The sequence below is a fragment of the Clupea harengus genome, chromosome 26, assembly GCF_900700415.2.
Source record: "Clupea harengus chromosome 26, Ch_v2.0.2, whole genome shotgun sequence".
NCBI classification, from domain to species: Eukaryota; Metazoa; Chordata; class Actinopteri; order Clupeiformes; family Clupeidae; genus Clupea; species Clupea harengus.
The window spans coordinates 3,051,967-3,068,791 of NC_045177.1; the positions used below are offsets into that span (position 1 = coordinate 3,051,967).

The following is a 16,825-nucleotide window of genomic DNA, read 5'->3' on the forward strand; positions in this document are numbered from 1 at the left end:
TACAAGACGAAATGACTGGATTTGTAACTTTCACACTGTTTTCCTCTTTGTACTCCTCCTTTGTGATCATACTCATCAATCACAAATATGTGATTAGAATGTTGCCTACTGAAAGAAATGGACTCAATGAACTGTTATGAATGGCAGTTAATGTACACTACCGTTCAAAAGTTTGGGGTCACCCAGATAATTTCGTGTTTTCCATGAAAACTCACACTTTTATTTATCAAATGAGTTGCAAAATGAATAGAAAATATAGTCAAGACATTGACAAGGTTAGAAATAATGATTTTTCTTTGAAATATTAATTGTGTTCTTCAAACTTTGCTTTCGTCAAAGAATGCTCCATTTGCAGCAATTACAGCATTGCAGACCTTTGGCATTCTAGCTGTCCATTTGTTGAGGTAATCTGTAGAAATTTCACCCCACGCTTCCTGAAGCACCTCCCACAAGTTAGATTGGCTTGATGGGCACTTCTTGCGTACCATACGGTCAAGCTGCTCCCACAACAGCTCAATGGGGTTGAGATCTGGTGACTGCGCTGGCCACTCTATTACAGACAGCATACCAGCTGCCTGCTTCTTCCCTAAATAGTTCTTGCATAATTTGGAGGTGTGCTTTGGGTCATCGTCCTGTTGTAGGAGGAAATTGGCTCCAATCAAGCTTTGTACACAGGGTATGGCATGGCGTTGCAAAATGGAGTGATATTCTTCCTTATTTAAAATCCCTTTTACCTTGTACAAATCTCCCACCTCACCAGCACCAAAGCAGCCCCAGACCATCACATTACCTCCACCATGCTTGACAGATGGCGTCAGGCACTTAGGGCCAATGATTTTCCACGATAACGGAAAAAGGACGGAATTCGCGGAATGAACACTTTGAAACGGAATTGCAACTTTGAAACGGAAATATCATTTTGTGCATACAAATCGCCCAAATTCCCCTGTATTTTGGGCTGCAAGGCTATATTTCTTTCAAATAAACACAACAACGATTGCAACGATGAACAAACATTAATTAAAGAACAAAACCACTGAGAAAATGTCACGTCTGCGCTGAACTCTGCTCTGGCCACGCCCCCCTTTTCAACGGTTGACCCACAGATCTCCGCTAAAGCCACATTCAGTCACATTCACGCGCTCGTCTTCCCAATCGCATTTAAAACAAAAAATGTTTAGTCTTCTGTTCTGTTGATGGCTGGCAAACAACAATCTATGAAGGGCACATATTATTCACTCATTTTAAGCCATCAATCTACCTCAGGGTGAACAAAATGAGCTGAAACGGAAAAAAAAACGGAATTCACCAAATGTGAAACGGAAAATGCATTTTTTTTAAACGGAAAATCATTGGCCCTAGGCACTCTTCCAGCATCTTTTCACCTATTCTGCGTCTCACAAATGTTCTTCTGTGTGATCCAAACACCTCAAACTTTGATTCGTCTGTCCATAACACTTTTCCAATCTTCCTCAGTCCAATGTCTGTGTTCTTTTGCCCATATCAATCTTTTCTTTTTATTGGCCAGTCTCAGATTTTCTTTGCCACTCTGCCTAGAAGGCCAGCATCCCAGAGTCGCCTTATCATTGTAGATGTTGACACTGGCGTTTTGCGGGTACCATTTAAAGAAGCTGCCAGTTGAGGACCTGTGAGGCGTTTATTTCTCAAACTAGAGACTCTAATATACTTGTCTTCTTGCTGAGTTGTGACCCAGGGCCTCCCACTTGTCTTTCTATTCTGGTTAGAGCCCGTTTGTGCTGTTCTCTGAAGGGAGTAGTACACACCGTTGTAGGAAATTTTCAGTTTCTTCGCCATTTTTCGCATGGAATAGCCTTAATTTCTAAGAACAAGTATAGACTGGCGAGTTTCACATGAAAGTTCTCTTTTTCTGGCCATTTTGAGAGTATAATCGAACCCACAAATGTGATGCTCCAGATACTCAACTAGCTCAAAGGAAGGCCGGTTTTATAGCTTCTCTCACCAGCAAAACAGTTTTCAGCTGTGCTAACATAATTGCACAAGGGTTTTCAAGGGTTTTCTAATCATCCAGTAGTCTTCTAAGGCGACTAGCAAACACAATGTACCATTAGAACACTGGAGTGATAGTTGCTGGAAATGGGCCTCTATACACCTATGTAGATATTTCATTAAAAACCAGACGTTTCCACCTAGAATAGTCATTTACCACATTAACATTGTATAGAGTGTATCTCTGATTCATTGAAAAAAACAGTGCTTTTCTTTGAAAAATAAGGAAATGTCTAAGTGACCCCAAACTTTTGAACGGTAGTGTAAATTCTAGAACTGTATGATATAATTCTGGAATGATTTGCATAAAATTCACTCCTTAAAGGGTTAATCTTTCCTGGTAAGCTTATGCACCAGCACAGTATTCATACTAAGGGAAAATAAATGCTCAAGATATGAAGAGGCACACTGCTGGATAAATGAGCTCAAGATTCATCAGAGGATTAATACAGGGGGAAAAGCCACACCAATGTTCTCAGTGTGGAAGCCTGATCACTCCTCAGCCACAATATCACAACAGGAGTTCATACCGGAGCGAAGCCTTTCATGTGTTCTATCTGTGGGAACAGGTTTACTTAAAGCTCTAGCCACAAGAGCTATCCGCAGACGCAGACGCAGACACAGACACTAAAAAGAACACTTGGCTGAGTGGAGGTCTAACCTTGAATCATTTATGATCAGGCTACTGATGGGGACGTATGAAATGTAGACACCCATTCATGCATGTGAGGTCTGTGTTACTCTGTAATGTCTGCTAGTAAGTCTGTGCCTGTGTTTGAAGTGGGATTTCTGCCAAAAATATAATTTGGTGCATTGATTGATACTCTGAATAGATAAAAACCTCCCATGTTATATGGCTGTGCACTTTGTAGTTCTGTGGTTTCGGTCAGAACATCCCGCCAACAGCCATCAAAAAGTGCGTGCTTGAAAGACTGCAGTTACCGTGTTAGCAGCTGAGCTGTTGGTGGTGTTTGCAAAGTTTGGTTTCTCTGTGCTTTTCTAGTAAGAAGCTCTCTAGTTTTCAACCCAAACGCCATAATGCTTCACTCTAAGTGAATCGTGGTGTAGATTTGAGTCCATAGTCTAGGGCCAATGATTTTCCGTTTAAAAAAAATGCATTTTCCGTTTCACATTTGGTGAATTCCGTTTTTTTTTCCGTTTCAGCTCATTTTGTTCACCCTGAGGTATATTGATGGCTTAAAATGAGTGAATAATATGTGCCCTTCTTAGTTTGTTGTTTGCCAGCATTAACAGAACAGAATACTAAACATTTTTTGTTTTAAATGCGATTGGGAAGACGAGCAAGTGAATGTGACTGAATGTGGCTTTAGCGGACGTGTGTGGGTCAACCATTAAAAGGGGGGCGTGGTCGGAGCAGAGTTCAGCGCAGACGTGACATTTTCTTAGTGGTTTTGTTCTTTAATTAATGTTTGTTCATCGTTGCAATCGTTGTTGTGTTTATTTGAAAGAAATATAGCCTTGCAGCCCAAAACACAGGGGAATTTGGGCGATTTGTATGCACAAAATTATGTTTCCGTTTGAAAGTTGCAATTCCGTTTCAAAGGGTTCATTCCGCGAATTCCGTCCGTTTTCGGTTTTCCGTTATCGCGGAAAATCATTGGCCCTAATAGTCGAGTGGTATTACTTTCAAACTTTTTTTTTTGTGTTCTGAAAATGTATTTCTGTTGTATTCTTAATATTGGGTACTTAATCATAGAAATTCGTTCATTCTAGGAGAGCAAGATGCACTGCCACCCACATTTAAAATAGGAAACTAATGGGAATAAGCATGCAAACATTCATACACGCACATACACACAAACATACATACACACACACACACACACACACACATATACACACAAACATACATACACACACGAACAACCATACAGTATGAAAATCTTTGAGGAAGAATTAAGGCTTTCTTCAGTTTTCCTTCCCAACCTCACCTACCCCATGACCTTTCAGTTCACATCTCCACCCCACCCCCACCTACCCTCCTGTGTGGAGTTTCTGCAGGTGGAGCTATGGCCACGCCCACCCAAGAACCATCAGACGTGTAAACTGTGCTCATGGAACTCCATCCCATAATCATTTGGCAATGTAGTTTGCATTCAAAATGTTACTGCAGCTGATTGGTTAGATTTTAATCCAAGAAGCTTAAAGAATACTTCCTGCAGAAGCGCTGGGATGCATCTTCAGTGATGTATCCTGGGGTCATAGGGTGTTTCGGGTATATTCGAACATCAGACACCCTCCCCCAGGCGACCCAGCCAGGGGTGATCAGTCCCCAGCTTGCATCCCAGCAGCAGTGGACCACTGGGCATCCCTTTTCAGCCAGAGTCACCTAGTGGCTCTCTCTGCGGCATCAATGGTTGATTTGATGGCCCTTTTCTTACACAACCCCAAGATGCCTAGCTTAGTCAGAACTAAGAAAGCCCTGGTGCAAAGCTGATTGGTTAGGTTGAAATCTAAGAAGCTAATTAGTCAGACAGAACAAGTATTTTAGTAACTCCTCAGAGAGATTACTGAACTCACATGGTTAAGGCTGGCACTGGGATGGTCTGGAAGTTTACTGTATGTGTAATTCACCAGCAGCACAGATCTGTACAGAGAGTAGACATAATATGCATAATACCTTAATCAAGGGATAATATTATTGTTACATCTGAAAGAGAGAACGTTACCGTAATCTTTTCTCCAGCTCTGTAACTTTTGTGTGTGTAGTTAATAATAATAATAATAATAATAATAATAATAATAATAATAGTTAATATGCAGTGAATATGTAATCATGTTACTATGAGGCTTCAAGGGCACCCAGAGGGTTTATGCCTACTGTAGATTTGTAACTATCCTATCCCTCTCTATCTTAGGGAACCATCTTCAAATTTGGCAGCTTCTAGCGTGTGTTAATATTAACTCATGTTACTATCTGTGAATGCTAACTTAGAATAGAGATATACCAGGGGAATACCTTAATGATGGGATATAATTTGCAGTCTTTAACATTTAAGACATTTTAAATGCCCACCATTATGTTTCCAGATCTCTAACTCATGCGCCTGAATCTCTGCTTACATTTACATTGCAGTCTCTGGGTGTTCACTTCTAGCCTAAGGGATTTCCAAGTGATGTACTATTCTAGCAAATAGCCAGTCAATCAAAAATACATTGTTTTCAGTGTTCTTGTGCTAATGTAACAAATAGAGGAGAAAAAGTATATTATTAAAAAAATATTTTCTATTGTTATAGGAGACGTTCAAATGATCCATTCTAGCAAAAGGAGTACAGGGGAAAGAAGAACGAAAGTCATCATACGTCAGCAATCGAACACAGGGAAGAAAAAACATGAATGCTCCCAGTGTTTCAAAACCTTTGCTGCGCCTTCCTCTCTTGCAATTCATAAACGAACGCACACAGGAGAAAAGCCCCATCAATGTTTTCAATGTGGGAAAGCCTTTAGTCAAATGCCTCATCTTAAAATACACCAGATGATCCACACTGGTGAAAAGCCATATCATTGTCCTCAGTGTGGAAAGACCTTTAGTCGAATGGGTGATCTCAAGCAACACCTGAGGATTCACACTGGAGAAAAGCCATTTCAGTGTTCTGCATGTGGGAAGAGTTTCAAAAGTAACAGTGAACTTAAACAACACCAGATTACACATACTGGAGAAAAGCCACATCATTGTTCTCAGTGTGGAATGGCCTATAGTCAAATGGGTCTTCTCAAGAGACACCAGAGGATTCACACTGGAGAAAAGCCATATCAGTGTTCTCAGTGTGGAAAGGCCTTTAGTCAAATGGCTCATCTCAAGAGCCACCAGAAGATTCACACTAGAGAAAAGCCATATCATTGTCCTCAGTGTGGAAAGACCTTTATTCGAACGAGTGAACTCAAGACACACCTGAGTATCCACAATGGTGAAAAGCCATATCATTGTTCTCAGTGTGGAAAGGCCTTTAGTCGAATGGGCACGCTCAAGAGGCACCAGATTACACATACTGGGGAAAAGCCATATCATTGTCTTACATGTTGGAAGGGTTTCAAAAGGAACAGTGAACTTAAACAACACCAGATTACACATACTGGGGAAAAGCCATATCATTGTCTTACATGTTGGAAGGGTTTCAAAAGGAACGGTGAACTTAAACAACACCAGATTACACATACTGGGGAAAAGCCATATCATTGTCTTACATGTTGGAAGGGTTTCAAAAGGAACAGTGAACTTAAACGACACCAGATTACACATACTGGGGAAAAGCCATATCAGTGTACTACATGTGGGAAGGGTTTCAGGAGAAGCAGTGCACTTACCATCCACCAGATGACACATACTGGAGAAAAGCTACATACATGCTCTCATTGTGGAAAGACCTTTAGTCAAAAGGGTGGTCTCAAGAAACACCAGAAGATTCATACTGGAAAAAAAGCCACATTAGTGTTCTCAGTTTGAAAAGACTTTTATTCTGATATGTCATCTCAAGACACACCAGATGATCCATACAGGGGCAAAGCCTCAGCATTGTAGGATAGTTCAAGGATTTATTTTGCGAAACAGAACCGAAGTCTGAAATGTCAGGATCTACTGACATCACAGCTGCTGATGTCAGTAAAGAAGGAAATACAAGAAGAAGAATTTGATGATTTCCTGCAAGAGTATCTGTTTGCAATTCAGAAAGTGGAAGAAAAGCTTGGACTGAAACATGACTGTAAGACTGAGACAGAAAGATCACCAACCTTGGCCTGCAAAGAAGAAAAGTAATAATGCACCCATGATTACACAATATGTGGATTCTAAAAAGAACACATGGCTGAGTGGAGGTCTAACCTTGAATCATTTATGATCAGGCTACTGATGGGGACGTATGAAATGTAGACACCCATTAATGCATGTGAGGTCTGTGTTACTCTTTTACTTGCATGGTGATATTGTACTGTCTGCTAGTAAGACTGTGCCTGTGTTTGTAGTGGGATTTCTGCCAAACATAAAGCTTTTAATTAAGTAAATTGTATTTATTTTGTGCATTGATTGATGCTCTGAATATTATAACAAGTGAAACTAATGTCCATAGGGTTTCCGCGGGTCCTTAAAAAGTCTCAAATCAGATAATCCGAATTGTAGGCCTTAAAATGTCTTAAAAATCATAATTGCGATTTTGACTGGTCATAAAAATGTATTGGATTATATGTGACTTTTATAGAGTTTTAAACATCAGTGCTTTTTGACGTGTTTTGGGGATCACTCCACTCTACAACAAAACAAGACCCACATGGAAACAATAAAAACACTGCAAACTTCAGCCCGGTCAGGATTTATCGGAGCACGCCAAGGTAGTGTGTTGCGATATGTTGTGGGATAACGTGGTGCCTTAAAATTGTTTATGTTAACGTTGCTTCAAATATGGATAAGTGCAAGTTAAACGAGATCTGGCTCGAGAACAGTGCATTTAGTGCTCGGTTGAAGCCTGTCGAAAATAACCCATTTGAAGCCCGCTGCACTTTGTGCAAGAAAACGCTGAAATTAGCTTCTTTGGGTATGAAACTATTAGAGTCGCATGGAAGGTCAGAAAAACATAAGGCCACTCTAAAAAGCCAGCAGCAAACACCTGCAATCACCCAATTTTGTTCTGGTTCATTGGGAGCATCACTCGGCCCCAGTGCGACCCAGTCTGATTTATCAACTTTGACGCCTACAACTCCGGTAAGCGACCTCCAAACAGCGTTCGGATCTACGCCAACATTAAAAGCGTAGGTTCTCTGGACTTTACACACGGTAGCAAAACATCAGTCCTATAAAAGGTGAGCTGTTTCAAACCATGTTCCCTGATTCTGACATCGCTAAAACCTTCAAGTTGGGAAAGGACAAGACGTCTTACATTACGAGATTTAGATTAGCAGATTTCATTAAGAGAGACCTCTTCTCAAAAGTGAATAAGGGCCCGTTCGTGCTGATGTTCGACGAAAGTCTAAACCAAACAATCAAATCCAAGCAGTTGGACTTGCATGTACGTTTCTGGGAAGGCGAGCAGGTACAGTCGAGGTACCTGGGGTCCCGGTTTTTGGGCCATGCGACAGCCCAGGACCTACTGGAAAATGTCAAAGTCAGTAACGGTTTTATTCATTAGCAAGCATTACAATGTTTACTCTCACATTCATTGATTTTTTTCCCCCCGAAAGCAATGCTATGGCAAACTGGGGAAACTATATTTTTACACTTATCCCCAAAGTGGTATATAGGACAGTAAATAAGTCTAACTTTATGAACCAAGAAGCGTTAATGATTCTAAACACAGGAGGTCTAAAATAAGCATTCTAGTTATATATTCTCTATTGTTATTGCATTTTGTACTTGTAACTGTACTACATTTGATCATGTTTTGATTATCATATGGTTGTTTTGTCTACTACAATGTTGGGTTGCATCTGTTGGGTCTTTTAAGCTTATATCTTTTAATTTTATATACTTTAATATTTTATATTATTGAACCAAAATACGAATTCTTCCTACCCTGACTACCCATTCCAACACTTGTACAATTATGTACATTATTCTGATTTTAAATCAGAATTTACCTGTTTTAATTGAAACATTTGATTTTTAGGAAAACATTTTACATTATAAAATATGTCTTCATGTGAGTCTTCATCTTTGCATTTAAAGTACGCAGTACGTATAAAAGATAGTTATCAATCATCATTTATAGCGCTTCTCCAAGTACTCAAAGTCACTTTACAGTTATCATTCAGACTCAGTCATACTGTGGTGGTAAGCAGAATCAGCACCTACGGCCCCTATGACCACCACCAACATTCATTCATACTTTATGATTTGGGGGGGGGGGGGGGGGGGGGGCAACCAGAGTACCCCGAGGAAACCCACGCAGGCACAGGGAGAACATGTAAACTCCAGGACCTGGAACGACCGGATTCGAACCCAGGACTTTCTTGCTGTGAGGCGACAGTGCTAACCACTGAGCCACCGTGCTGCCCAGGATGACACTTTTTATAATGCTTAATTGATCATTATTAATGATTACAATTATTTAAATGATGAATTAAATATAAAGCTTAATTAATAATCAGATGTGTCATGGCAGAACATATAAAAGAAAGTACGCAGTACATATAAAAGATAGTCAAGGAGGAATACAAAAATACCTTTGTTCATTTCTAAATTAATTAAAAATCTAAAGTACTTCTTTATTATATTAAGTCTTGTTTTCTGAATTAAGAAGTGTTAATAATATTAAACTTCTAAAATAAAAATGTACTACAAATTCCCTGAAATGCCCCCGCGTTTTAAAATGCTGTGTCATTACATGTTTTAAAATGCTGTGTCATTATGTGTGCAGATTTTCTAAATCATCACATTGGCCCAGGAGAGGCTAAAGGAACAGGACCAGAAGCTGCTGAGAAGAACCAGTTCTGATGCAGAGATCTTAGCACTTGAGCTTAGTACACCATAACCGTATTTAGAGTGGGGCAAAAAAGATTTGTTTTATTCCACTTGCATCCTTTTTGTGCTACTGAGCATGTGCATAAGTCATGTTGTTGGGGAAACAGTGACCCCGAGGAGATGGAAACGTAATGTTAAAGTTTATTTTGCATTGAACTTTCAACTGTCAATTTTAACTTGATGTTTCAGGTGGAGTTTGATTATATTTTTTTTTGCCACAGTATATTAGTTTTATCTTTACTTGTATTTAGTGATGGATAATACTGATTTCCACTACCTAGGTGTTGGGAGGGCGAGGGGTTTAATGTTGGGAGAGCCACTGATTTTGTGGGTGCAGGGAGGGGGTTTTTTACTCCTGGGATAAGTCGTGGGAGGGCTCAGCCACGTTATCCGGGGCAGTTACCTGTGCCACCTGGCCCCATAGATGTGCTTGGTGCAGATACTACGCACATGGGTGCATGTGGAGGCAGTTAATTATTCTCCGACAGTTACCCAGCTCCCCTAACATCCACCCCTATAAGTTCATCTTCTGAGACAGAGAACACACTGAAGCACTTAGGTGTTTTGATCACTGAGTTAGGCAAACACATTGGTGACACTGTCACAGCCCGTTTAATGTCTGACAGAGATTATGTAGGCACACAAGCATTCACTCCTGACACTTATAATGGCGGCAGCCGCCAGCCCCAGAGCACTACGATAGACATGTCTCAGCTGAAGTCAGAAGTCAAAGACCCGCCCATGTTCCGTGGCGATGGCACAGACAAGTCCACAGTGAGTGAATGGGTAGATCTCATGGACACTTTTCTTAAAAAAAAAGAAAGTTGGAGTTACAGACAAAGCGGATGAAATTCTAAGTAAATTGATGGGCAGGGCCAAGGATGTGGTCAAGATAGCACTCAGAAGCGACCCCTCCCGTGATTCAAATCAACATCCTGAAGTTATCTATGCCATTCTCAAACAGCACTTCAGTGACATTTCATATTCTTGCATGCCGCTTGCCGCAGATTTTTACAGCACATTACCTGAACATAAGGAGAGTGCGTTTGATTACTGGGTCCGTTTAAACAAAGCAGCAGATGTCGCTGACGAGAGCTTGAGGCGCCAGGGCAAGAGAATGGAGGATGTGAATAAAGAGGTAGCAATGATGTTTGTGCGCCACTGCCCTGATCAGTCCCTTGCCATGGTGTTCAAGAGTAAACTTGTTGAACAGTGGACGGCCAAGGAGGTCCAGGAAAGGATTGATGAGTATCAGTGTGAAATGAAGACCAAGCGCACTGAGGTCAGTTCCTTGCCCAGGCAGAATGCAGCGCTCATGCTTAACAGTGAAGAGAGTCACAGTGAATACAGTCTAGATTGTGCATTGCAGTCCTGTAAACAAACAATAGAACAGCCCCGCCGTCTTTATGAGTCTGTACCCACTTCACAGAGTAGTGTGGACAGGATGACTGACATGCTCAGTAAAGTTCTTGAAAGTGTCAATGCCCTGCGTGCTACTAACTCATTCAGTGCTCCACAACACACTAGGAGGGGCCGTGACAGATGCCGCATATGTAGTGAGGGCTCTCACTCCACCCTTCAACACTGCCGAACCCACTGTCTGTGCTTTGCCTGTCACCAGCCTGGTCACCTGTCCCTCTGCTACCCAGCCGCCTCCCACCAATGTGCCGTCACCGCCCCCCCAGTTAAAATAGATAGCCTGCATTCGGAGAGGGGCAGTGTAGGCATTTCTAATGCATCCCTCAAACACACTGTTGACTTGAAGGTCAAGTTTGAATCAATTAAGCAGTCTTTGCCTAGCACCGCCACAGTCATCATGCAGAATACATCACATCTACTTACAAGTGATAGTTTGTTTCATACCCCCGTTGTTATCAATGAATCAATTACTGTGAGAGCCATGCTTGATACTGGCTCTATGGCGTGCACCATTAGTGAAAACATTGAGAGAAAATGAACTGATGCCGGCTCATTGGATTGTGATGTGAAGCCTAACACTGACATTGTTTTGGTGGGCTGTGGAGGGAAACTTGTCTATCCAAAGAGAGTGTAGCTGACCCTGATGGATCAGCTGACAAGATATGGCCGTAGGTGATGGACATTTAAATTGCATAGATTGATGAATCATTTTTATTTATGAGTTTGTGATCTCATTTGTTGTTGTGCAAAGTTAATGTCCATTTGCTGGTGGTTTTAATGAATTTGTGCGTTAGTCTGGTGACCCTTTGTGTCATGTGACCTTACCTGGTTATATGACCTGGAAGGGCTCTGGCACATCGGACTCGAAAGACTGAGAGAACACGCACTAATTATGTTCCCAATCAAATCTACTGCTGGTTTCCAGGCGAACACGGTAATGCATTTACATATCTGTACTAAGTTTTAAATGGAATATGTATATTTGTTTGTGATTGCTATGTGTAAACTTTGGGTTTGTTGATTGTTTGTTTGTCTGTCTGTCTAGTTTTCACGGTGTTCCCGACAATAAATGAGAAGAGTTGGACATCAGTATGAAGCGTGGAGTCATGTTTATTAGTTAAAACCAGCGGGTAGTTACAGAGTATGTGACCTCCGCCTTAACCTGTATGGATGTGCCGTCATTGTGCCCACACTAGTAGTGCCCGGACAGATTGATGATTTGATTATTGGCACGAATGTGATTAAATTCTTGACCCATAAGCTCAAAGAAAAAGTGAAGGGTGGCCAGATTGTGTGCGGCGACAGAGTGCTGCTTGCCAACAAGGGCGAGAGAGGCCGGAAGAAGTTGGCAGACAAATGGGAGAACGTAATTTACACTGTAACAGACTGTGACACAAAGACTCACATCTTCAAAATACTCAACCCAGTGACAGGACAGACTAAAGTAGTCCACCGTAACATGCTCCTGTGTGTCAATTTTCTCCCTGTCATGGCCGAAACTGAGGATGAGAGTGTCTCTTTGGTCTCTACCTGCAGTGTTGAATGCGATGATGACACCGATGAGTGCGTCGACAGGACTGTCCGCACTAGTGAATGGGTGTTCTAGATCTCTGTCGAGGAGCCGGATCACTCACTTGAAGGCCCTGACAACGATGCCCACTCGCAGGATGACGAAATGACTGAGTTGACAGCCGACCATGAGCCTGTGTCCTACAGTGATGTAGTTGCCGGTCCTGTGCAGGATCGAGAGACCTGTGCTACTGATGCTGATACTGCCCATGATGTAGACAGTCTGAGCCCTACTGCACCAAACACCCACACTGAGCCCTTAAGTCCTCTTGATCCCACACAGGCCCAGCACCTTTCTGACACTTCTACACGTAGGTCCAGGGTAGGTCGTATCATTAGGCCTGTAAATAGGCTAATTTACAACATGTCAGCCCAGACCAGTTCAAAAGCACAAAGGCTCAGGAAATGGGCTGGTTCAGTTCTTAGTGTCAGAGCTATTGGTTAGGGTAGACTCTTCCTACTTCCTATCCTTTGTTTTGTTTATTTTTTTATTTTGATACTGTGGCCTGTTATTTTTGTGGTTTTGATATGGTGCACTATGTGTGCATGTCAGTGAATTGGATGTGTGAAGTGTAAATGGCACTGGTAGAGTTTGTGAATAGCACGACTCTAAATGAGTTCTTAAATGAACAGCCTTTTGGTTGACAGAGGTATACAAGGGATACCTATTTCAATTCATGAATGTATTGTAAATAATGTGATGGCCTGAAGAGGTGGTGTTATGGAATGTGTTAGGCATAATGTTGGTACCTGGGCATGTTTTTCATGTTTTTTGTTACAAGCTTTAAATGTTATTGGGGATTGTCCTACGCAGGGGTTTGGATGGTTTGTTTTTATGTGCAAGTGGAATATAGAGGGGGAGAATGTAACAGTGAAGATTTGGTTTATTTCACTTGCATCCTTTTTGTGCTATTTAATCACACTGAGCATGTGCATAAGTCATGTTGTTGGGGAAACAGTGACCCCTAGGAGATATGCAGGTTGTACAGAGTGGCTCTCCTCAGAGTTCGGGGATATAGAGTCACGGTGAGTTGTACATAAAGAGAGCTCCTACATTATCATTTTAGAATACAATGACTGAACGTCCTAAATCCATACTGATTATAGAGAGGTGTTCCACATTATATCCTCATGTAAATAGTGTGTTTGGTTTAGGAATTATGCATCTCTGAATGTATATTTTAATCAATGTTCAAAATCACACGTGTGAATAGCTAATGTTTAATCTCCCTCTTAGATTAGCACACTGTAAGGTGTTCCATGCTGCTGTGCTAAGGAGTCCCGTGATATTGTTTGTGCCAGGTACATGTTTTGTGTTTTATTGTATATATTTCAATTAGATATATATTACTTTGTAATTAAACTTGAATTAACAATATATCAGAGTTCGGGGATTTAGAGTCACGATTAGCACACTGTAAGGTGTTCCATGCTGCTGTGCTAAGGAGTCCCGTGATATTGTTTGTGCCAGGTGAATAAACTGGAGAACTTCACCCACGTCTCCTAGATTTCTCTATGAAAAAAACTACACAACGCAGACAAATTCAGAGGGGTTACACTTAGTACACCATAACCGTATTTAGAGTGGGGCAGAGAACATCACTACAGTGAGACAAAAATCACCATGACAGCAACCGCCTCATCTGCACTACAGCGAGACAGAATTCACCATGACGGCAACCGCGTCTACCCATCCGCACTACAGCGAGTCAGAGATCACCATGACCGCAACCGCCTCTACCAATCCGCACTACAGCAAGTCAGAGATCACCATGACAGCAACCGTCTCTACCCTTCCTCTCCTCTCTTCTCTCCCTCTATTCCTCTCCTCCCCTCCTCTCTTCCTCTCCTCTTTTTCTTTCTCCTCTCCTCTCCTCTGTAACTAGTAACTAAGCAGGTGGCAGAGACATTCATCCTGCCACACAAACATCTGTACAAGCATTCTGTAAATCACAACATCTTCTATATAAATAAAATGTTATTGTTTATTATTATTATTATTATTATTATTATTATTATCATCATTATTAGTAGTATGCCCTTCTTTGTGTTCTCAGGGTTGTGATGAAAAGTTTGGGCAGGCCACAGGGGATTTTCAGATTTCCAATCGGGCCACATCGTTCCTAAGTTTGGGAATGGCTACCATGAATTCTGTTTTTTGTACAGGGTCATGATTATGCCACCCCCGTGCCATAAACAATCCCAGAACTGCCTGAAAACTGCAGCTGCTAGTAAATCACTGCAGTTGCCTGTCGTTTTTGGTTGTTGTTTTTAAAGTTCGAAATTATCACGTTGCATCATGGGATGCAGTAGCCGACGACGTGAGCTCAGGCTGTACAGGAGTAGTCATTTTTGTATTTCGGAAAGTTTATATTTTTGTCATGCTGCAAACGACTCACTATTTATAGGTCAAGATCAGTTCACAAAGCGCATACAGTTGGGCGCTTAGGATTCAGCACTGTAGCGCTGTTTTACGTGTCAGGACTTTTAGTTTGGTACACCGACTCCGACGTCGTTTTACTTCCTGAGGTTATTGGTGCTTATCGCTGCAGTCGTAGCTTCCTCACAGACAACACGTTGTTAGCTTGGCAACGAAACGCACAAATGTAGTAGAAATGGTTCGTATAATAGCGTTTTAGGGTGGATTACCCGTAGCGAATACCAAAATAGCTATAGCCCGAAAGGAACAAAAGACAACTGTAAGAGGTCTGAAAGCGAACATTATGAGGCTATGACCCCGACTCGCCGAAGTTCCGTTCTGCTAGCAACGATAACCCACAATAACCCCAGGAAGTAAAACGAAACGAGGAAGTAAAATGAGTTTGTTGTATCAAATGAAAGGTTTTTACAACAAACAACCCTGTTAATCGACTGGGTAATATAAAAACCTTTTATATGCAACGAGTTTTATTGTTCCATTTGTCCTAATGATCGGGAAAATAGTTAAAAGCGTGTTTGAAAGTTATAGTAGCCTATTTGTCATTATAAAGTCCTAATCTGTCTACTCGCTAGATCAGACTTTATAATGGTATTTTGGTAACTGTGCATTATATTAACTTGCTTTAAAACAAGGTGAGATATATTGAGTTAATTTTAAGCGTACAGGATACTTTGATAATGACTAAGATGTAGCTGAAAATTGACAATTAATATTACTTTCATAGTAACATCAAAATGGGTTAAAAACGATTCACTGATGTTACAAAAGTATGATTTTCTTGTTTAAATATAGGGAACACTGACTAAACAGGCATCATTGCAAATATTGTAGTAAGAAACAGTAAAACACACAACAATCTGCTGATAAAAGGATTATGTCTTCAATAAAGTTGGTTGAACATGTTCAGAACACTGTAAAGAAAGGGTAAAAAATGTTTAGCAGTAATTAATCTGCCCATTCACTGTGAAAAAACACTTGACACACAGATCACACAGGTGAAAAGGGATTATCTCCAATGCCAGGGTATTGCCATGTGACACGTATCAAACTTTGCTGATGAAACTAAAGATTGTGTCTCAATGAAAGGGGGGTGGAATATGTTTAGGACATTCCAAACATTAAATAAAATGTGTGAAGTAGTTGAGATTTACGTCCCTGATGCTCCACAATACTTTAAACATAGGTGATCAGACAGGCGAAAATGCATTATCTTCAATGGTAGGGCCATGTGACATGTATCACTCTTTGCTGATGAAACTAAAGATTGTGTCTCAATGAAAGGGGGGTGGAATATGTTCAGGACACTCCAAACATTAAATAAAATGTGTGAAGTAGTTCAGATTTGCGTCCCTGAAGGCTCCACAATACTTTAAACATAGGTGATCAGACAGGCGAAAATGCATTATTTTCAATGGCAGGGCCATGTGACATGTATCGCTCTTTGCTGAAAAAACTAAAGATTGTGTCTCAATGAAAGGGGGGTGGAATATGTTCAGGACACTCCAAACATTAAATAAAATGTGTGAAGTAGTTGAGATTTACGTCCCTGAATGCTCCACAATACTTTAAACATAGGTGATCAGACAGGCGATAATGCATTGTCTTCAATGGTAGGGCCATGTGACATGTATCACTCTTTGCTGAAAAAACTAAAGATTGTGTCTCAATGAAAGGGGGGGTGGAATATGTTCAGGACACTCCAAACATTAAATAAAATGTGTGAAGTAGTTGAGATTTACGTCCCTGAATGCTCCACAATACTTTAAACATAGGTGATCAGACAGGCGAAAATGCATTATCTTCAATGGTAGGGCCATGTGACATGTATCACTCTTTGCTGATGAAACTAAAGATTGTGTCTCAATGAAAGGGGGGTGGAATATGTTCAGGACACTCCAAA

General features: G+C 41.0%; 2 protein-coding genes across 2 annotated transcripts in view; both read left to right on the forward strand.

The window, feature by feature from the left end:
* LOC122128886 overlaps positions 1 to 13,684 on the forward strand; it is a 21,062-nt gene extending 7,378 nt beyond the window's left edge. Inside the window, exon 2 of the mRNA XM_042703910.1 lies at positions 9,394 to 13,684. Within this exon, the coding sequence (XP_042559844.1) occupies positions 10,363 to 11,454 (1,092 nt within the window). The 5' untranslated portion in view covers positions 9,394 to 10,362 and the 3' untranslated portion in view covers positions 11,455 to 13,684. The remainder of the gene's footprint in view (positions 1 to 9,393) is intronic.
* LOC116219791 (zinc finger protein 501-like) overlaps positions 1 to 16,825 on the forward strand; it is a 32,089-nt gene that overhangs the window by 3,472 nt on the left and 11,792 nt on the right. The window contains exon 3 of the mRNA XM_031563723.2: positions 5,287 to 6,938. Coding sequence (XP_031419583.2) covers positions 5,287 to 6,494 — 1,208 coding nt within the window. The 3' untranslated portion in view covers positions 6,495 to 6,938. The remainder of the gene's footprint in view (positions 1 to 5,286; positions 6,939 to 16,825) is intronic.